This window comes from Manis javanica, chromosome 2 (genome assembly GCF_040802235.1).
Source record: "Manis javanica isolate MJ-LG chromosome 2, MJ_LKY, whole genome shotgun sequence".
Lineage (NCBI taxonomy): Eukaryota > Metazoa > Chordata > Mammalia > Pholidota > Manidae > Manis > Manis javanica.
Window position 1 is genome coordinate 10,904,500 of NC_133157.1, and position 23,109 is coordinate 10,927,608.

The 23,109-nt window shown below is 39.7% G+C and overlaps 1 protein-coding gene across 12 annotated transcripts in view; it reads left to right on the forward strand.

Moving 5' to 3' along the window:
• Positions 1–23,109, forward strand: part of DENND1A (DENN domain containing 1A) — a 538,445-nt gene that overhangs the window by 272,431 nt on the left and 242,905 nt on the right. For all 12 annotated transcript variants that reach the window (XM_073224730.1, XM_073224762.1, XM_073224757.1 and 9 more), the window contains 3 exons: positions 8,838–8,907; positions 13,727–13,807; positions 17,656–17,709. In XM_073224730.1, coding sequence (XP_073080831.1) covers positions 8,838–8,907; positions 13,727–13,807; positions 17,656–17,709 — 205 coding nt within the window. The remainder of the gene's footprint in view (positions 1–8,837; positions 8,908–13,726; positions 13,808–17,655; positions 17,710–23,109) is intronic.

Below are 23,109 nucleotides of genomic sequence, written 5' to 3' on the forward strand. Positions count from 1 at the left end.
GTAGGTATCACAATGGGATGTTAATTATGGACATAAATCAGAGTCTTGAGCTTAACTGGATACCAGGATAAATTTACAATTTGAGATTAGCAGCTGTGAGCAAAGCAGAGCACTCAGATTGAGTGAGACGGGCTTTGATCCCCCAAAAGGGGTTGTTTTTTCTCTTATTTTGATTATTTCTCTGACTTTTGATCTTACTAGTAGTAAGAGTAAGATTTTATCAGGGAAAAGCATTTGTTTACCCTATTCCAGGCACAGTGGTAGTAGGTATATTCACATATGTCAGCCTCACAATAACTGTGTGAGAGTAGATAGTACATCTCCATTTCACACATGGGGCTGGAGGGAGAAACTTGGCTCAGGCCGCAGCTAGCGACAGAACTGATACTCAGACCTGGGTGGGTCTCCTAACTTTGCAGTCTACGTAAAGTTGATCAGTGACATGTCAATTCCTGTGAGAAGACTTTTAAGACCCCGCTCCTCTGTTCCCTCTATGAACCTCTGTCATAGCACTGACCCAGTGCTGCTGACATTACCTGCCAGTGTATCTGCTTCTCTGATTAGTTTGTGAGCCCTCCAAAGGCTGGGCCCTGGGTCTCATTCCCCATGCATCTCACGGAATGCCAGGCATATAATGGATGGGTCTTAATGAATGTGGAGGAATATGTGATTTGAGGATAATTGATTGCAACATTTGAAAAATGAATGATCTGTGAAAGTGTGATGTTTGGACTGTAAATGTCACCTCAGTTTTAAATTCTAGATGTTCATGGAAGCTTAATGTGATTAGCTCAGGAGGATGTGGTGTGCTTTTCTTATAGGGAGGAATGTGTACACTTTGGTGCTAAGGCTGTAGTTTAAGACCTGTAGACCAGCACATATAGTTGGTTTTTGCTTTGTGCTTAAAGATGAGAATGCTTATTGGCTGAGTATAATGGGAGAGGATATGTCTTGAAGAAGACCATGTGGCTGGGATGTAGGGTCTTCTCCCCGTCCAAGTAGGTGGGAAGGGAGGGCATGAGAGTGTAGGAGCAGAAGAGAAGAAAGCTTATGTTAGAGCTCTTCTTTTCGTCAGTTTGAAGAGAAGAGTCATCTTCCGAAGAGCAGGAGGCATGGGTGAGAAATGGAAAAAGAAGGAAGAGTTTCAGGCAGACTCTATGGGGAGCTTGGGCTTGGTGCCCTCACTGACAGAGGATTCTTGAGCAATTAAAAAATTTCACCTGTGCTTGAAAAATTAAGTTGCCAAACTAAAAATAATCAGCTTGGTTTTGTGACATTTTTCCATAAGTACCTGAGGTAGTAACAAAAAAAGTAGGTAGAAGGATTTACTTGTGTTGGAGGAGGGGCAAGGAGCAAGGGACCTTAAGTTAGTGGGTACTTCTTGATTTATTTTGACTATCGCTCCCTCTATTCTGACTATTTGTCATGGACTCCAGCAGTTCATTGGCAGGAGTCATTTTTGGTTCTGCGTCATTTTCCTAACCAAAATGCTGCTTCCTAAATTTGGAGCCCTGCCTCCCAACAAGAGTTGGTTGACTGTTATGCTATATAGCTCTAGTGGTAGTGATCTTAGTAGAAACTATAGGGATGAATTACATGTGTCAAGGGAATTTCTGACTTAATTGAGTGTCTAATGTGCGCCAGGCACATGTTAGAGATTATACAGTCAGTACACATCAGGATCCTTACTCTCATGGATTTGACACTCATGGAGAAGATGGAAAACACAAGCATGTATTATAAACTATGGTGAGTCTTCATGTAGGTAGGGTAAACCCAGGAGGGCCTCATATTTTGGGAATAAAATTCATCCGTGAAAGTGGTGACCAAAATTTTATAGTAAAAATGGGGAGAAAGTTTATTTAGAATTTTATGTAGAAAAACTTTTGAGAATAACTTTATTTCAACAAAATCTAGCTTTTATTCCAACATTGCATTAATTCTTAGAATAAATAATGAGGCAGGTGGATTTTTAGGGGAGGGTTATAATTTTTCTGACATAATAACACTTTCGATTGTTTCACTTTGACAGCATAATCATATAAGGCATCATTTTCCAAAAGTATTTGAGGACTTCAATTTCCCCAAGACCTTGCTTAATCCCTTAATACTGAATTCTTTTTTTTTTTATTTTTATGTGAGTGTTGAGCCACCTTCCTTTTTTTCTTTTCGTTCCTTGTTACCTGGCCTAATGCTGCTAAGTTTTCTTTTACATCAACTCTGAGCATGTGTCCAGCATCTCTAACGAGGGCTTCATGAAACCCTACATCCTTTGCAAGGGTTGTAGTTTCATTTGCATTTTTGGGTAACTGTGTGACCTACTGAGATACTGACAGGAGCGTGGGTAGATGCAAGGTCAAACAGGAAGGGCTGAGGGAGGCTTAGCGGGTCAGTGCTAAGAGAGGGACACCTCCCTTAGAATACCCAAGATGCAGTTTTAAGAGTTCCTCAGGCAGCGGAAATTTCTGAGACAAGTTGAAAGACCATATTCCATGTCACTCTTCTTAGCCTTAAATTCATCATTCCGGACTTGAATGAAGCAGCCTTGCCAGAAGCCTTCGGCAGGGGAGGTACTGCTTCATGGTATTGTCTATATTGTGGCACCCAAGTGTTTAAATGTTAAAACTTTATTATAAAGTACTTCTTATTCCTCTTTTATATTAGAACCAGAGCATTGTATTGATATTTTTCAAACTATTTGTATAACTAGATGTATTATCTAAGATTTTCTTTTTAAGGTAGCAGAGTGGACACAGGTTCTGGTAATGTTGAGATCCTCTGAGCTATGCTGAGGGCAAAATAATCACTTTCTACTTGTTTCTAAATACTCTTCCTCAAAACATTACTTCTCTTTAACTGCCCCTTTGGTTCCCCACCTATTACAGGTTAAAGGGGAGGCCCACTGGTTTCGCATATGGAAGGTCCCCTCAGAGTCTGGCCGCCTGCTCCCTAGCCTGCATACCCTACTCTGGCTATTCCATCTGCACGCAGTTCTCAAATCTGGTGGTTCATGCCTGTAAGCCATGGCTTATGAGTTTTTTCTCTAATGTTCCTTGTCCCCACCCTTTCCAACCTCCTTCCCATACACGGAGAACAGCCTATCTCAATACTTAGCCAAAGCACAGCTTCCTGCGTGTGTTAAGTATTGACTCTTACAGTTGCAAACGGCTCTTCTCTCCATTGATGATGCTCCCTATGGCCGTGGTTTAAAAATTTTTTATTTTCCCAACTCATGTCATTATTCTGTGCACTCTAATTGGTGTACTTATTATATTTTTGATGGAATATGAGACTCCTTAGATTCTTTCCTCTTCATTTTAATTTTTGAAACAATAACAAAATTTGGGAGATGTTGCTAAAATAATACCTGGTAGTCCCCAAATACTTTAGTGTATATTTAAAAAAAGAAGAAAGAAATTCTTTTACATAACTATATTACAATCATCAAAATCAGAAAATAAGTATTAATTTTGATACATACTACCATGTAATACTTGGACCCCATCCACTCATGCTTATGCGTGCGCACACACACACACACACATACACATATTTATATATATAAGGATGTAGTTCAGAATCACATGTTGCATTTAGTTGCCATATTCTGGAACAGCTCCTAAATGTTTCCTAGACTTCAATGAACTTGACATTTAAGCTCTTACTTTGTAGAAGGTCCCACAATTTGAGTTTATCTTTTTCCTCAGAATGAGGTTCTACTTCTGTGGCAGGAATGTGAAAGAAATATTTTGTATTCTTTTCATTGCATTCAACCAGTTGGCACACTATTTCAGTTTGTTCCATTTATTACTTAATTAAAGTGTGTCTCCCAGTTTTCTCCATTCTTTTTCTCTTTGTAATTAAAAAGTATATGATGAATATCCTCATTCCTCCTCATCAAACTTTCAACTTGTGTATTTATATCATGATTTCCTATTTTATTATTATATCGTCTCTTTTTATCATTGTTTGTCTTGATGCTCAAATTGTCACAGATTTTGTCAGCAGGAGCCCCTCCACACTGGCTTTTGTGCCCTGATGGTATGTCCTGAGTATGTATTCAGCACTGCCTTTTTTTTCTAGCACAACTATCTATTTCCCAGTCTTAGCCCTGGAATCAGATATTTCTTCAAGGAGCCCTGGTTCCTTTTAGTAGACAATGGTACTTAGAAACCAAGATCAGGACACTAAGCATGCTCATAATTGATGTGCCTCTGCTTCCAGGACCCTCAGTGGCTAGAGGTAGAGAATAAATGTGTGTATGACACATACACATATAAATGTACATATATACATTTGTATTTCTATTTCTTTTATCATCTCCATGATTTCACACAGTTACATCTAATTCCTTTTCCAGTTCAACACCATAAGGTTCTTTTTTGTTATCTCCCTATCCATATTTCTGACTCTCTTCTCTGATAGTAGTAACTTTGGTTCCCACTATGTATTTACTTGCTTGATCAGTCTTAACCTGTTCCCTGGTAGGTACCCCATCTCCCTTTGCTGTATCCCACCTCCTCTGTGGCTGCCCTCCTCGCCCTGTGTGGACTCTGGCATCTTAGGTAGGGCTACCACTGCTGCCTCCTCCTACCATAGATACCTTCTCTATTGTTTGGACTCTGCTTGGCTGCCCTTCATGGAAGCCTTCCTACCCACTTGGGCTCTGACATCCCACACCAGACTGCCTTCCAGATACTCCTTTTACTCCTCTTAGGTTCCAGCACAAGTCTAGTCACCTTTCTCTTCTTACAGATGTTTTCTTTACCTGGAGTCAGGTCTTGCTCCTACTTACACACCATCCTTACCACTCTTGAGTTCTCATCCAAACACTCTAAACCAGGCTACCCCTTCAGTGGACACCCTCACTATCCTGCTGGAGCCCTAACTCGCCCTTACTAGGGAACCCTTCCCACCCAGTTTGGGCTCCAACACTGTGCCAGGTTGCCCCTATAGGAAGATACCCTCCTCTCCATGCTTAAGCTCTCACATCCTGCTCGTAACTACTATTCTCCCAGGTGGTCACCTACCTCAGCTTGGTCAGCCTTTGTCACTGTTGCCCTCCATCATATGCACATGGCCCTACCTTGCTTGGGCTCAGTGAGTAGCCTTGAACTGAATTGTTAGCAAGAGAAGTAGGAGAGCTTTTAAAAATTGGATTTTCTATTTTAATACTTAAGTCTCTGGAGTGGGGTCCCATCACACACAGCATTTATCAGAGTTGCTCATATATATTATACATACATACATACACAGCAGTGAGAATGATTATCCTGACAGTCCATTCAGTGGAGTGAGATTAGAAAAGCAGGTCATCTATCCACAGTTGGACTCAGTTCCTGAGTTCAACTAGAGGGTAGGCAGCTCACAAACTGACGGATGTGAATATAGACAGTTTTCATTCAATATGCCCGCCCAAACTCAGGCCAACTACTTTGTGTCTATACAAACCATGTCTGCTATATGTTGGGGGCAATTTAAGGCTTTCTACAAGTGATTTCGACCATGGGCTGTTTGACTTTATGCACGATCTCTGGAACCTTCCCCCCCACATCTTATAAGGGCATGTGATGGCCCATGTCAGTGAGACCATGTGTGTAGGAATACTTGGGTGCTGTCTGGCTCTTAAGTTGAAGACTTTGTATTGCTTCACACAGAACAAAAGCCTCTCCATTTAACTTTCAGGCCAGGGAGTGAGGGCAGAGCCTGGGATAAAGTTACCTGAGCCACAGTTCGGTGAGCGAAGCTTGGATCAAGGCCAGTGCCTGGGAAGCAGGCTTTTCCCGTTTTGACATTTCCACACTGGGCCTGTGCTGACTGGGTTATGGTAATGCTCTCTTATAATTCTGTACATTGATCCCAAAGCCTAAGCTAAATAAAGCACTTGGGAAAGAGTTCTAGATTCCCCTGGGTAGCTATTACTCTTTGTTGTATGTGTCTCTTTTTCCCTCTAGGCCCATGGCCTTCTTGAGTGCAGGGACCCTTTGTTATTTTCTTTTTGGCCCCAGCCTTGGACTGAGCCTAGCGCACACTGATGCTTGCATCAAGGGCTTGAGCAGTTGCATAAAGGAAGCAAGGGGAGCAGGGATGTTTGGAACTCTTTCAGATGTCCAGGGAGGTGCAGCATAATGGAGTGTTTGTTTCCTGTCTCTGGATTGGGAAGTAATGTTTACTCCATGATGACAGACAAGCACAAAATGGAGTGGAGGGTCTCCATATCTTCACCTGCAACCTCGGCAGGCAGCAGAAGCTGTTGTGCCGGCACTAATGAAGCAGGACAGGAAACGCCACTGGATAAAGTTCAGCTGTGAACCCTGGCCTCCCAACAGGGGAAAAGAAGGATCCTTTGAAGAAGAAGACAGCTGGGTTTTGGTTTCAAGACCTTAGTACTGCCATCACTAGATATTCATCTGTCAGTGCACAGGGGACAACATGTGGGAAACAGTTGTGTCTGGTCTGGCCAAAGGGAGAAAGAAATGGCTGATTTCCAGGGTAACTACAAAACCTTCCATGGCTGAGGGTTTTGCTTAGCGTAGCCAAAAAGAATTGATTTGGTGAGGTTGAGGCTGAGTGTGAGAACTTGGGCACTGCCTGCTATAGGCCAGACAGTCCTACACGTGACCTTTCTCCATCCTCACAGCAGGGGAGGACTCAGAGCTTGAGGTTCCTGGCCCAAACTCTGTTGGCCAGTTGAACCCAGTGGCCAAAACTGCTTCCCTATATACCACAGTCCTACATAATCAGAGAATCCACCCTGACCGAATCACTTCAAGTATCCTAACATGACTTCAGCTTTTCTCTCATTTGCTTTAGGCTGTGTTTTTCTTGGAAGGAAATATTTTCTCTTCCTCTTTTTTTTTTTTTTTTTTACCCCTTCATGACTTTCAGATGCTAGATTTAACTAGTGGTATTTTCTTCTTGCAGGGCAAAAAAAATTGTAATCCTTGGTTGAATTTGTTTACTAAGAGTCTGCTAATCTGGGCAAGAGTTTCCTTCTGAGGGGATTTATTGTTCCTACTATAATGGCTTTTAACTCAGTTGAGGTTTATTTAACAGCGTAAGAAGGGAGAAACTTATCTCTTTCCTAATCCCTCTTGAATGTTTACATTGCTCTGCCAAAGTAAATGCTGTGAGAAGTGGCAGCAGTCATTTGCTCTGTAATAGTCAATATGCAGCTGCCAGAGCTGATTGAAACATATTAACATCAGTGATAATACTGTCATAGAAGTGAAAAGTTAAGTTACTTATCAGTATATTTTGATAAGCTACTTAAATTTTACAGTAGCATGTGCTGGCTTCAGACAGACGTTAATGATAGAGAACCGTGCACTTTATCTGTCCTCTCTATTGCCTCTCACTTCATTTATTACCCTCAGCGGTACAGCTGGTAATCTGTACAGGGTGGTGATTTCCCTCTGCCTGGCAGGATGAAGGTGCACAGCATCAGCGCCCCACTTCACATCCAGCTCTATCAGTACCGAACACTGTTAGTGCAGCAGGGCCGACGTCAGCAGGACAGCAAGCACTGGGTGTGACACTGCTCATGTGACAGGCGCTTTGGAAAAGTTTCTTATGGAGAACAAAGCCATTTAAATTCGATGACAAGACTTCTGGAGGTTGGGATAGGCTTCAGCAACAGTCCTGTAGCACTACCATGCCCTTGCTGCTAGTCTTTGCTCGGTTGTGTTTGCTCAGCCAACGTGGAGCTTGACAGTAGACTGGGCTTCATGCTTGGCCCTGGGAAGACAAAGGGAAGCAAGATGGGAAACTTCCTCTCTGTTTGTACAGTCTGTTGGGAAGGCAGACACACCGCTGAGTGCCACATGGTGTGTAGAATGTTAGAGCAGGAGTATGTGTGTGACCAGAGCAGCACAGAAAAGAGGGAATTAGGGCCAGAGAGGCTGGGCCAGGAGTCGTGCAGGACTGCCAGGGGTTGAGTAGAAATCAGCCAGATCAGACCATGAAGTTCAGAGGGAGAAAAGGGCCAAGTGTATGCAAGCTAAGGCAGGCTCGAGGATGTCTGAATATTCTCTGAGTGAGGCTGCACTGAGAGGAGTATGCCTGTGGGGAAGTGGAACACAGCCGGAGACAGGCAAGAACCTGACAGTGAAGAGCTTCAAACCCCATCCTAAGCAGTCCTGTAGTGATTGGGGCACTGACTGCTGCAGGAATTCAGTTCAATGTGCCGCTTGGATATGTGTTTCAGGAAGCCCATTCTAAGAGCCACATAGAGGGTAGAGTAAGGTGAGGACCAGGCTGTCCTTGGAGTTAAGGGGCATGATGGTCAGGACCAGGTGGAAGGCAGTGGGGATGGAGAGAGGTAGAGCTTAACCTGCAATTAGTATAGAGAGGGTGCATTACAGGTAGAACATTCACTATAACAGTATGAGTGGTTTCAGGCTCATGGAACCTCCGGGACACCTTGCAGACAGCAGCCATGGAAGGGTTATAGATGTGTGTGGCTGTGTGTCCACTCATGCGAAACTTGAATAGAAGCTGTCTTGGAAAGGGTGCGTGTGGCGGGAGAGGCCTGGGGGGACTATTCAGAGATGGTTCCTGATTGCAGAGTTGGCTTTGAATTTCTCCTCTAGAAACCTGCTCTAGCTCTGAGGCATGGGCATAATTTATAATGGACATCCAATCCTCTGCCTTACACAGTCAATTTTTTAAAATCCCAGAAATAATTAGCATTTTACCAGTCTCTGTTTCCGGCATAGCCTGTGACAGGAAGACTCTTCAGGATGTAGAGAAAAACTGCAATGCAGAAGTCTTGAATTAGCTCCTGGTTAAAGTTTTTGATCTGCATACTAATCGTGTGTTTCCGCTTCTTCCCCCAGCTATCTTCCCTGGTTCGAAGTATTTTATAAGCTGCTTAATGTCTTGGCAGATTATGCGACCAAAGGACAGGTATTTGCCTTTTATTCTTTTTAATGAGTAAACTTTCACTTTCATGATTATAAAAATATTACATGCCTTATATTTTATCAGGTTGTTTACCAAAAGAGTAATGCATGCCCATCATAGAAAGTTGGGGAAGTGCAGAAAATAGTAAAAATGAGGAGAAACATCACTCCTAACATGTCCCCCTGCCCCACCCCCACTCCCCCAAATAAGTATTGCTAGCATTTTGGGATGTTTTCTTTCTTTACTTTTTTTTTCTTTATTTTCTTTTTGAGTTAAGTAATAACATAACCCCTTAGCATTCACAGAATTAATATTTGTAATATCTAATACTCCCAAGCAGTCCTGAAAGTTCATGATATGTATTGTAATTTTGCTGAGGCACAAATTTGAATTGCTCAGGTCATGCTGCAAAGCTGGGATTTGTGAGTAAAACACTTAACTGGCAAGTGACCTAAGCCAGCTGTCCTGAGTTCCCATTTCAAGAAGGGTTTTTTGTGCTTTTATAAATAAGTTTTTGAAGGGTCTGAAAATTACTTACAAAGTTTAGCTATACCTTAATGTACTTTTGGAAGAAATCATATGATAAAGTACCTTCTGTGGATGTCAAGGGTCAGCAGGACCTGTATTTAGACTTCCATGGCTTATATTTTTCAGGTACTATAAAGACAGAGCATTTTCCCCATGCTAGTAAAAATATTATATTTTTCATGGCTGCATAGCATTATATCATGTACCTTGATTTACTGAAACATTTCCCTATTGGGAGTTTTTCTAACTTGAGATTTTTTTTCTCTCAAACATTTTTCACTGTTATATGTATAGTCATTAGCATTTTAAGCATAAAGCATTTTCTTCACTTTGTATTGTTTCTTTAAGAGGAGACTCTCAAATGGGGCCTGGGTCAAACATTTTAAAAACATTTACCAAACTACTTTCCAGAAGAATTGTAGTCTTCTTAAAAGATGCCCTTTACCAACAATATGCAGGAGTGCCTGGGACACTCTCCTCTCACCAGCATCATTTGCGGAATTGATTGACAAGTGAACAAGTCTCATTGTTTTAATTACATTCTTTGATTATTAGTGAGTTGAATATTTGTCCATATAGATATAAGAAGTTAGATTACTTATATTTTCTTTTTTTGTAAATGGCCTAAGATTTTTAATTAAAGTGGTACATTATTATTAAATGTTAGAGAAATTTTTGCCCTCATATTTTCTATTGAACATTAGTTCTGACAAATACTCCATAAAACAGGTACCAGAGTTCAGTAATATTGGGGTCAGGGAGAGAGGTAGCTGTTTCATTTTTTTTCTCCTTAAGATTAATGTAATGTATGTAGGCTCTGAGAAGTCCTGCAGTAGAGAAACCTGTGTTACTCAGTGCTTCCTATCTCAGTTGGCTCCAAACCCTTTTTATTCCATGACAAATTGAATTAATATTCTGAGATGCCAGTGTTTCACACACTTAGAGAAATGCTGTTTTGGGGAAAAGGTGGAAGATGTGTAACAGATGAATCTTCAAGTTTACTCAAGTGTATTCCAGACGCCATAGTAAATGAAAGGACTAACTAATAAGAATAACTCCCTACATTACTATGCTCAGGTGTCAGGATGCTTAGGTGTCAGGGAACTCTGTCATAATAGAAGTGATTTACTCTTCGATGAGTAAGTTAGGCAGCCACCTTGGGTCTGTTTGTTCATCAATATCTAATTCACAATTTACTTCAGTCAGACGTTCAGGTTTTTACTCAAGTTTGGAAGATGTCTTTAGTAAATAGAATTGTTTAACATGTAGGCTCTTAACAGTATTAGAATTGGAGATTGACTCACATATTTATGCTCCAGTCAGTTAAAAAAAAAAACAACTTAGTAAACTTTAAAAAATAGGTCTTGTTTTACAGGAAAGGTTGGATAGGTACAATCTACACATAGGGGAGACAGGATTATTATCCTGTAAATTGGTGCACCAATCCTCCAGGCTATTGCCTCAGGAAGGACTCCGCCTCTTGCAGTGCTAGAGATTGAGATCAGGGCTGTGTCGTAGTGCCATCTATTTCCCTGTACTCAGGACTCTTTAATATATTTCTTCTGGTTAAAAGAATTCTGACATGGATGATGATAGTGACTCTGTGTACAGCTGGCTTACCTGTTTGCAAGGTGTGAGTCAGATTGGAACAGGAAGAGAGAGCTTTTATTAAAAAACAGAATTCCCTCCCCAAGTCCAGAAGTCATTGGCAAGTTTGGGCACCGTTGGCTTCAAATGGGGGTGGGGTGGGAGGGACCTCTGCTAGCTTAGCATGGAGTCTGGGGCCTAAGGTACATGATGAGGGTGTCTGTGTGGATCACCGACCCAGAATGGGTGTCAGACCCTGATGGGGCAGTGAGGGCATCCTCGTGGAAGAGACGGCAGGGGCTGAGGAGGGCATCGGAGCCTGAGAGTATTGGTGCTGAAGGGGAAGGTGTTTTTGATGTGGGTCATGGTGGCAACAGTTCAACTCTGGAAATCAGAATGTGGGCATGGGGGCAGCAGCGGCCCACCATTGGGTAGGGAGGGCATTTTTGTTGGGGTGGGAGGGAGGAAAAGTGGTGACCTAACGGTGGATGTCTATTCAGGCAGGGCAAGGAGGGCATCAACCTGGATGGGGAGGTAAGGAGTAGTGATGAAAGATTGGTTACATACAAATAAGTACATCTGTTAAAATAGGCCAAGATTTTTCACTTTTTTAGAATATAGTTATAAATACATAGGAAACTAGAATGATTCCTATGTTGGACTAGAATTAGAGCCATTGGTATGAACCCACGGCTTTCAATATATGTGATAGATATAAAAATAGAGATTCATGTATCGTGGGTCTACAGGTGTGTAATATATTTCCTACCTCTGTCCACTGAAAGGGTCAACAGTACCCAAGTAGCAGGACACACACTCAGCACTCAAATCTTGGGTTCTAAATAACATTTTCCACTAAAAGGAACAAGAGCTCCCTGAAGAAATGTCTAATGCCAGGGCTAGAGCAGGGAAAGTATATAAGCCTGGACTATCTTATTGTGCCAAAAATAAGGAAGTGCTCAAAACATGATAAAGACATGTCAGAAAGACACAAAAGTGAGCTTGAAGGAACCATGGGTTCCCACTGGTCATATCAGGGACAATTTGAGTATCAAATCAAATAGTGATAGCAAGGGATTATAACCCATTGAATAAAACAGGAAACCATGTGTTGATACTAATAAAAATAAGTAAAAAGACAAAAGTTTGATAAGGAGTGGGATATTTATATGAAGTATTGCTCCACAAAATACTATGAAACACAAAGGAAAAATGAGTAACTTCACAGTAGAGACATCAGATGAATTAATCAAGTGATCAAAGTGAACATCATCAGTATTGGGGCGAATTGAAATCTGAATCAATAGAAAACATCAGACAATTGAGTGTTACTCTACAAAATGGCTGATCTCACTGTTAAGTTCATACAAATCTAGGAAAGGTGCAGGAACTGTTCCAGACTGATGAGAAGTAGGGAGTCGTGACAACTCAAGGCAGCATGTGATTCTGAACTGAATTATTTTGCTATCAAGAACATTTTGTCACAGTTGACCAAACTTGATGGGATCCGAGGATTAGACGATAATGTTGTCTCACTGTTGATATCCTAATTTTGATGATTAAATATGAAGGAGAATGTCCTTTGTATGTATGGATGATGGGGCATAATATTGGCATCTCACTCTCAATTAGTACAGTAAAAAAGACTTTTGTATTGTCCTATAGTTATTCTGTACATTTGAGATGGTTTGAGAGCAAAATTAAAGTTGTGTGAGTGTGCACACATTCATTTCTCTCCTCTGTGAGAGACTCAAAACAATTTATCAGAGTTTAGATTGAAACAGCCTTTTAATTTGGGCACATCCTCTTTTTCTTTTTGAATTCACTACCAAAGACAGCTGTGGGACAGCACAGAGGGCTCTGGGCTTGAGCACAGAAAACCTGCCTTTAGCTCCCAGCAGTGCAATTTACCACCTGGCTGATTTGAGCCAACTTGCTTCACCCATGGGAGCCTCAGTTTTCAATCTGTAAAGTGGGATAGTTGTGAGGATCAGATAACAAAATGGATACAAATATAATCTTTTTACTATTAGCACAGAGAATTCTGCAGGGTAGGAGAAATAACTTTCAGATAATTCTGTAAGCAGTGTTCTTTTGAGCATTTTAAAGGTGAATCTGTTTTCACTTGAATAATCTGTACTGCTTTGTATTTCATTCTGTGGCTCAATTTTACTCATTAAAATGCACAGTCACCAGCCTATATTACATGCTGTTGTATGTAGTTCATTTTTAACTTTCCATAATTGGAAGCTGCTGTGTGTATCCAGTGAACACTCAATAAAATTAATTGAGGGTAATGATGATGAAGACAAGATCTATAGTGTCATTGTTATTTCTTCCAGCCACCCCCACCCTGTAAACTAGGATTGTTTGCATTTAAAAGTTGTTGCTATGGAGTTGAGAGGATAGATTTGCTAAGAGCTTATGGTATAGGATCCATAAAAGGCCGTCATGGTAGGTGTCTCACTGAGTAGAAAATGTCAAACTTGGTGTGGGAGGATCAATTTGGCTCTTATATTGAGTCATAAGCAGTGTCTTTTGTGCAGTTCTACTTGAATATCAAATCTGTTTCTGTACTGGGGCCAGCACCTCTCCAACTCGCTCAGTCATGAGGGCCCCCAGCTCACTGTGTGCCCAGACCTCCCTGCAGATCTCTGACTAAGGGCTCAGCCTTGCTTTTGTTACTTAGGCCTTTTATTTCTTTCAGGAGAGTCAGTGGAATGAGCTTCTTGAAACTCTGCACAAGCTTCCCATCCCTGACCCAGGAGTGTCTGTTCATCTCAGCGTGGTAAGTGGGGGCAGAGTATCAGCAGTCACCATGAACCCATGTCCTTGTTAACAGTGAGGAGTTAGTGGAATCGGATCATCTTTTGTCATCTGCACCTTTCCACCCCTACCCCCTACATGGACTAAAGCCAGGGCAAGGAGTTGAATTTGTTCCTTCCTCTGAGGTTCCATGAAGAATGGGTCCCAAATGCCCCAGGCTGCTCTCCTCCTGGCTGTCAGCCCATTACTTGCGTCTCCTGGATGGCAGCCGCTGATCTTGAGGGGGATGGCTGGCCCCTGCCTGCCTCCTTAGCCACCCTCCTGGGGTTCCCTGCCCTACGCTTTGCACCCCAGCACTGCTTGGAGGAGCCCATCTTGCCACCCCCTGAGCCTTCAACACCACTCCTCCCCTATTTACCAGTGTAGCCTGTATTCATCCCTCAGAACTCAACTCAGATTTTATTCCCTTGAGAAAACCTCCCTTCAATAGCCCCCACAAGGCTTACTACCTAAGGTGCTCTTCTTTACCCCAGGCATCTGTACATGTCATCACAGCACATTGGAACCATCTCTTTTCCTCTCTGCCATAGGACTGTATGCCCCTAGAGAACGGCTGGAGGGTACCTAGCAGAGTTCTTGGCCTATAGTAATAATTGCTTCTTTGAACTCTTTTATATACATGCTGTGAGTTCCAAAGTATGCTTGGGTGGAAAATCCTCTCAACTGTAAATTGGGAGATTTCAATCCTAGTCATAGTTTTGCAAATAATCTGAGTGATCTTAATCAAAACCTTTACCTTCGTGGCCCTCAATTTCCTCATCTGTCAGATAAGGCATCAGAAGAGGTGTAGGGGATCTTTTCCATATTTCAGTTACTGGAATTCCCTAATTCCTATGTCAGCCTTTGTCATCACCTTCATTAGAATTCTCAGATGGACACCCTTTGGCCAGCTGTTGATTTCTCAGGTGCTATTTCTCCTATGTTGTCGGGTCTGAAGGCACAAAGTTGATATTTAGAGGTTGTTATCTTGGTATTTGCACTCGAAAAAAATGATTTTTTTTGTGAGGATTTTTTGTGATAGATTTTTTTTGTGTGTGAGGGTCAAATTGAAAGCAATATCTCTACCAATAACTAATTTACTGAGTTCCTAATTTATGCCAGGTATGCATCTCTAATGTTCAAAACAACTCTACAAAATAGATAGTAGCATGTACATTTCACAGATGAAACTTAGGAAAAGGTTCTTGTCCATCCAAGATTATATGGTTAGTAAATGAGACGATTGGGGTTTAAAAACCCAGGGCCAACTGCCAAGCCTCTGTTCTTTCCAGTAGGCCATGAGTGTTGAAAGAAAGGGAGCAAAGAATGAAGGTAAGAAGGGATTGGTGGAGGTGTTTGCTCATTTTAATAGAGCACAGGAAGGTGAGGAACCTTGTCACAGACATTCTTGTAAGGGAGGCTGGAAAAGATGAAGAAATGAGTTTTAAATCTGCCTTAGTCATTGCCATATAGTTAAGCAACCTTCCTTTGTCTCTGTCCTTTTCTTAAGCAGCTTGATCTTTCTGCTTCAGTCTGTAATGACATCCGACAGGTAGCTGTGGGGTAGCCTGGCAGGGTCACCAGCTGCTGGAGAGGAAGGGCCACTCCTTCCCCTGAGAGGTTGCCCAGGCCTCCAGGACAACCTGTCACAGGGACAGGACGACCTGTTGTGGGGGCAGGTGCTGCTGTGCAGCTGTTTCATGCCAGTGGTTTCGAGGAATGTTTCTGACCTCCTCTGGTCCTCACATTTCATGGGTGATGGAGCAAGACAGAATCTCAAAGGACAGACTGGGGATTGCTTGGTTTTGGAATTGTGTAGGCTCACTATTTACAATCCATCGCATCTGTAAAGGCAGATATTTTTTTCTTTCCTGTTCATGAAGAATACCTCTCTCCATGCTGCATTTCTGACTTTGAGGGGCTAGTCTCAGTAGATTATAAAGACTGAAAGACTGGACTTTGTGTCTTGTCACGAGAATATTTCTGATGCAGGTGACTGAGAAAAATAGAAATGTAAACCAGCAGTCAAAACAGCAAGATAATTTCTATTAAGTCTTATTTTATGGCGTGCTAGGCACTTCACACGTATAACAGAGTTCTGAAGTAGATATTATGATTCCCATGTACAGGTTCAAAAACTGAGGTTCTGAGCTATTAAGTAAAGTTGCCTAAGATTATGTATTAAGTGGTTGACTAGGGTCCCTGTTCTTTCTCCCTCACTGTGCCAACCATTGCTTTGTGACTCCATAACCATGTGGACGTCCATTACTGAACATTTCCTGGGACTCCTGTCTAGCCATTTGGTATAGAAGTTGGTATCTCAGGGCATCAAATTCAATCTTGTATTTTACTTTTACTATTCTAATCCTCATTGCACAATTGAATTGTTAACCAGTTTCCATGTTACATAATCTCATTATGTCTACTTCACATGTGATATTTTGTAATGATGTATTGCAGAGTTCTTTTAAAGTTACCTTTTATATATTTTTATTATTTACTCTTAGTTTATTATTTTGATTCAAATGGCTTTAGCTCCAATTTGCACATAAAAAACACAGGTACAACAGTCTGTTGTAATGGAAAGAGCATAGCTCTAGTTATTCAGACCTGGTTTCAATCCTAGTTCTGTCACCTACTAGCTGTGTGACCTAACCTCTCTGAGCCTTAATTTACTCATTTGTAATATGGAGATGAGATCTATCTTGAAATTTGTTATGGAAATTAGAGATAATATTTATAAAGCACCTGGCATAAAGTCTTCCATGTAGCAGGTATTTAGTAATATCTATTGAATATTAGACAAATAGCTCATACCATTATTGTTGATATTGTCATTACTGCAATTGTCCCCCAGGTCTTTCATTCCAAAGTGCCTATACAACTCATTTCTTCAAGAGACCTATTTATTTTGCACTTTTCCAAGAAGTAGGCATTAGGGGGCCTCCTCAGATGTCACTTGGGGGTCCAGGTTTGATCTTAGGCCATGGCTAAGCTGACCTTCTTTGCATGTGACCTCTCCTGGCCTTTGCACAATCCCATCTTTAATTGGCCAGAACCAGGCTCTTCCATTCCTGCTTGCCATTGTCCTCTGAGTATTTAGTAACACAGAGGAGGTATCATGTGTTCAGCCTGTTGTCATTTAACTCAAGGACACATACTTATTACATACGTCCTTGATAGCAGTTTGAACTGGTCAGGTTTTCAACTCCACTGAGTCTCCAGCTCTCTTCACTGAAGTCAGGGGGTTTATTTGCAGAGCATGCATAGCAGAATGAATTTCTCCACTGTTAACCATCTGTAATGGTCTCAGGGCAGCAGTCCTTCAGCTGGAACTGTCCTTAACATCACTTGGGCCTTTGAGGCAGATCTTGCCTGCAGCTTGTAGATGGATATGATCTCAGATGCTGAAATGAAATGGCAGGTTTAGTTGGTAAAGACCACTGCTGAGTGAACCTAGTGATATATGGTCCCTAGAGTTCCCTTGCCTCATTGAACAATAAATTATGAAGCCTGCAGCTCTCATATGTTCAGAACCCTGAAAACGTCATATGGGAATTTAGCCTTTAACCTTTTTGAGTTGTTCATTTATATCTCCCCAAGAAGTTCATCTCTCACAGTAAAGAACTCAATCTACTAAACTGATGATTTAATGCATCTGGCTTTAATCCAACATTATCCAAAGAAAATATTCCATAGACATTTCCAATGAGTGAAACTCTGTTTCCTCATCTGAGTAAGGAATTATCTTCAGATCATTTACCTGATTTCTGAATAATGTGCTTGTTGCCTATTTTAATAAGATACATAGATTTTGCCTTTCTTTTCCAGCATTCTTACTTTACTGTGCCTGATACCAGAGAACTTCCCAGCATACCTGAGAATGTGAGTACTTGAGGGAAAAAATTAAAATTTTATCTTTCTTTGTTTTTTACTATTTTTAAAATAAAATGAAAGGATGTATTTTCCCATTATAAAAATAATGCATTATGAAAACAAAAATAGAGAATAGTTGAGAAGTATAAAAATACAAAGACAAAAAGAGTCATTAGTCATACTTCTCAAAGGTAATCACCTGTTAACAGTGATATCTCATTCTAGTCATTTTAGAATGTATTTTATACATAGTTAATATCACCTATTACATAAAGACTTATACATTTCATTTATAAGCATTGTTTTTATTGGCTCCCTAATATTCTATTTGTTGTGTAGTTTACTTAGCTATTCCCTCACTGTTGTGCGTTTAGATGGTGTTTGCTGTTGTAAATAAAATGTTTCTATATAAAGAATGTTCATATAAAGACTCTTTATTGGGGTAGATTTACTCAAGTAGAATTGTATTTCTATTCCATTTCTATGTACATTTTCAAGAGAGTAAAATAAAGTATTTGTGGGTATATGTGTGAGGATCCCCACCTCTTAAAGACTTGGGAGCAGTGAATTTAATTCTTGAGGGAGCAGAGATTAATGTTTGCCCTCTGAACAAGCTGAATGGTGTATCTAGCCCAGCCTTAAGATAACATTTTCAAAATGGTTTGCTCAGATTATCAGTAATAATATGTAGGATTAAATATATAATCATCACCACTTTAGGCACTTGATTACTTTTTTAAAATTGTGGCAAAATATGCATAACATAAAATTTACCATTTCAATCATCTTTAAATGTACATTTCAGTGATGTAAATACGTTCACATCATTGTGCAACCATCACCAGACATCCATCTCCAGATCTTTTTCATCATTCTCATCTGAAACAGTCTGCCCAGTAACCCATTAAACAACAACTTGCCATTTCTCCCCTTCTCCCGTCTCCTGAAAACCACTATTCTTTCCGTATGAATTTGACTGCTCTAGCTCCTCATATAAGTAGAATCATCCAATATTTCTCTTGTGTCTGGCTTATTTCACTTAGCATAATGTCTTTGTGGTTCATTCACATTGTAGCATTTGTCAGAATTTCCTTCCTTTTTTAAGGCTGACTAAGTCTATTGTGTTTATATAACATACAACGTTTTGCCTATCCATTAATGAACACAGGTTGTTTCTACCTTTTGGCTATTGTGAATAATGCTGCTGTAAGCATTGGTGTATGAATATCTGTTCAGGTCCCTGCTTTCACTTCTTTTGGGTGTGTACTTGATTACTTTATTGCAGTACTGGAATAAGTATACCTTAAAGTACTGGAATTAATATTTCCCTATAAGTACTACAAATTTTCAGAAAGGAAATTCTTCCAAGTGTTATCTATAGAGTAGTCAAGTAATCAAGTTTAATTAATAAACTTAGGCTATATAGTGTTGTCATTAGATAACAGTTATGTTATCTGATACATTGGGGTTGTCAGGTATGTCCATAGGGTTTATTATCTATATGATTAGGCCCTAATGGAAAACATTGCTTCCTTTTTGTTGACATTCAGTAATAAAAAATTCTGATCACAGTTCCTATAACAATGTCATTGGCTAATGTTTATTGAGTGCTGTTGTTTGTCAAGTGATGTGTTCAGTGTTTTACCTGCATTTTCTCATTTATCTTAAGTTTAGGTGGTTACTACCATAATTATTACTATGTAAGGCAACAGAGTCCCTGAGAATTTAAGTATTAACCTGTTCCAAAAGTACTACAGCAAAAAGTGGTAGAATTAAAATCAAACATTGACCTTTATTGTTCTAGAAACTGATCTGTCATATACTATGCTACACTTTGAGCCCACCTCTCAAAAAACTCCATTCAAATGATAAAAGAATTATAAAATTAGGGAGAAAAGTGTCTGCATAATGGCAGAGGGAGCCACCATGAACCAGGGAATTTGAGGAATTTCTACAAAAAGGAAATGATTATACTTTAGTGGTCATTAAGGTGTAGATTATAGAGGAACCCAAGAAGAACTGGAAAAATCCTTTGGGGAGAACACAAGCAGGAACATGCCATGGATAAATAGTAAAAGGCTACTGAAAGGTTACTTTCAAATGTCATAGAACATTTATAAAAATAATATGTTGATCACACTGAATAATTCAAATAGAAAAACTCAAAAACTTTTAATAGGCCACTTAGATTGCAATGAAATAAAGCTGGAAATTAATGATATTTTTTAAATATCCATCTACTTGAAGTAATGGCTTGTTCAAAGAGGATAAAACATTTAAACTAGATATGATTTAGATATTAATCACAATAAGAACCATTAAACAATAAAAATCTAAGGGATGGGGCCAAAACCTCATTCAGGGGAAAATTCATAGCTTTGACTGCTTTTATTATAAATAAGGGATTTAGGAAGTGTTGAACTTTCAAGAAGCTAGGAAAAGAATAGTAATAAAAAAGCCAAAAACTAGAAAAGTATTTAGAAAAAATATTAGAAAAATATTACAGTATATTAGAAAATACTGTTATTTTTCATATACTGAAAAATTGTTAAAGTAAAATTTAGAACAGTATTAAAAATATTGTTAAAGTAAAATTTAAAAGTTGTTTTTGAAAACAAAGTTTTTGAAAAGAATAGTGAAGTAATCTTATCCTATAAATTTGAAAGCTAATGGTAAAATTTTTCTAGAATTTAAATGATCAAAGTCAACCTAAGAAATAGGAATATAGAATCATAACTTGAAAATATCAATAAAGCTCTAATGGCCGTCTATATCCCTCCCTGCTGAAATTGGGAATCAACTAATATTTTGTTTGAGATAAAATGGTCCTTTTGATTAAAAAAAGAAATTTAGAAACTACATTTTAAAGACCACCATGGGGATCATGCTAAATATCTACCTTTATACTAGCCTTTTCTTATAATACTGTATTATAAACATTTACCTGTGTCATTAAAAATTCTTTACAAATATCTTTGTTGTTAAAAAAAATCAGAAGTACATATAGAATAAAGTGAAAAGGTTTCATTACCACCATCCCTCCCTTACCCTTAGTCCCATTCTCCCTCCAGGGTTTGACGAGTGTCCTTCAAGACCTTTCTTTATGAATTTAGAATATTATATGTTACTACCTGTGTGTCTTGTAGACAGTTTTTAAACATAAACGTGATACTATTCATATTGTTTAGCAACTCACTTTTTTGTTCAGTGTATTGTAAAATGGTTCATTTTTTTTTAGTGATATTTTTATTTAAAGCTATTTTTACTCTTATGTAACTCATACACATTAATGTTTTAAAAGACCACGTAGCACCACATAATTGTTGATAGGATTTCCAGGTTCTCCTTAATTTCCACTCCCTGCAGGCAGCTGCTTCAAGTTTTTAACAGTTGCCGTGTTTCTCACCATTTTAATTATCTTGCTCCTATTGCCGTATCTTAGTATTTCTGTTTCAGATTTCATTTACTGATTTTCCTATGTAAGATGAGTTTAGGTCTTTTACAACTCTGTCTCCTCCAGAAACACACATATATAAAATGTCTTTAATATTTCCCCTCCCCCACATTCCTTTTTCTTCAGAAAAATACTTTAATTAAATCTATAGCTACTGTTTACATATCAGTGAGTGTGCGGAATCAGGTAATAGATTATGGTTATATTTCCTTTCTTGTACAAGTTTTTGTCACCAAAGAGTTCCTGGATTTCATCTTCTTTTTTTTAACTTCCTTAATTTGGTGAAATGGTAGTTTCCTGAGAAAGTACTGTGTTGGAGGCAACATTTTTAGACCTTGCATGACTAAAAATGCAGAAAAACTTTATTCTATTCTTGATAGGGTTGGAAGTTACCTTCAAAATTTTGAAGAAATAACTCCATTGACTTCTAGCTTTCCTGTTGAAAGTTTGAACTCTTAACCCATTGTGATCCTTGATTTTCTTTTTAGGATCCTTTGTTTGTCTTTAGTACCCTAAAATTACAGAACAATTTGCCTTGCTGTGGGTCCTTTCCATTTACTGTGCTGGGCCTTTGGAGGGCCCATTCAGTCTAGAAACTCATGTTCTTTAGAGCTGGAAAATATTCTCCCATTATTTCTTTGAAAAAGTATTCTTTATTTTTCTCTCTTTCCTTTCTCTCGGCCTCTATAATAGGATGGTAAGTAAACTTCCCGTGTTGATCTCTGATTTTCTAATCTTTTGTATTTTCCATCTCTCTCTTTTAGTCTTCCTTCTACTTTCTTCAACAAATCTGCCCACCCTTTTGAATTTCTTAACTTCTGCCATCATGTTAATATCCAAGACCTTTTTGATGTTGCTCATCAGTAAATAGTTGTTTTCCCTGGCATCCTGTTTCTTGGATGCAATATTTTTTCTCATCTCTTTGAGACTATTATTTATAGATTTTTAAAAATTGTTCTTGCATTGTTTTCTTCCTCAGTGTTCTCTCTTCTGTTTGTTTTGTTCTGTGTCTTTGATTGTAAAGGTTTTTTTCAAATGGCTGCCCAGTCATATTTAAGAGTGAGGCACTAAAAAGCTCATTGAAAGCTCTGTGTTCATGAATGGGGCTTGTTACCTGGTAGGCTTTATTGTAGATGTTGGATCAGAGGCCTGGGTGCTCTCCAATGTCAGTATCAGAATCTTTTGTTTTGGACTAGTTAGTTTTCTCTTACTGGTGAGTGTAAACTTCATTACCAAGTTCTGGAAGCTGAGTGGGAGTGGTGGGTTATTGGGTATCAACATTTAGCATGTATAATCTAAGCCCTCCTACCATTTTTGATTGACTGCTTTATCCCATATCAGCTATACTGGGTGTCCCCAAGCCTTTCTGGTTCAGTTCCTCTAGAAAGTAAACATTTATTCTTCTGGAGAGTGCCAGAAGGCCAGTTGACTGGCACAGTGAACTGGGAGAGGAAAATTTTCTATCAAGTTACTCCTATTTTTATTGATACCCTTCCCCTAGCCATCAGAAGTTCTGGGTGTCTCCAGCTTCTGAACCTTTGTGGAATTCTGTGGCGTGAGTTGGACTTGATGAGCGCTGCCGCACCCCCATGCCCCAGCCTTACTTAGTGTTTTGCCTTTTCTGGGCTCCTTAAGGTTCTCAACCTTGGTCAGTCCTCTTGTTGCCTTGGGCCAGATCACTCTTTTTTGGCAGGGCCTGTCTTGTACCTTGTGGGATGTTTAGCAGCTTTCCTGGTATCACACCACCTCCAGCTGTGACACGAGAAATGGCTCCAGACATGGCCAGCTGTCCCCTGGGGGCAAAAGACTCACGGTGAGAACCATTTCTTTAGTAATATCTGCTTTCAGGCTTCCAAAACTTTAACATCTTTCTTCCATTACTACCCTTTCTCCTGTTCTTTGGGGTTTATGTCTTTTAAAATTCTTTCACTGTGACTTTTCTTGGGTTGGGGGGT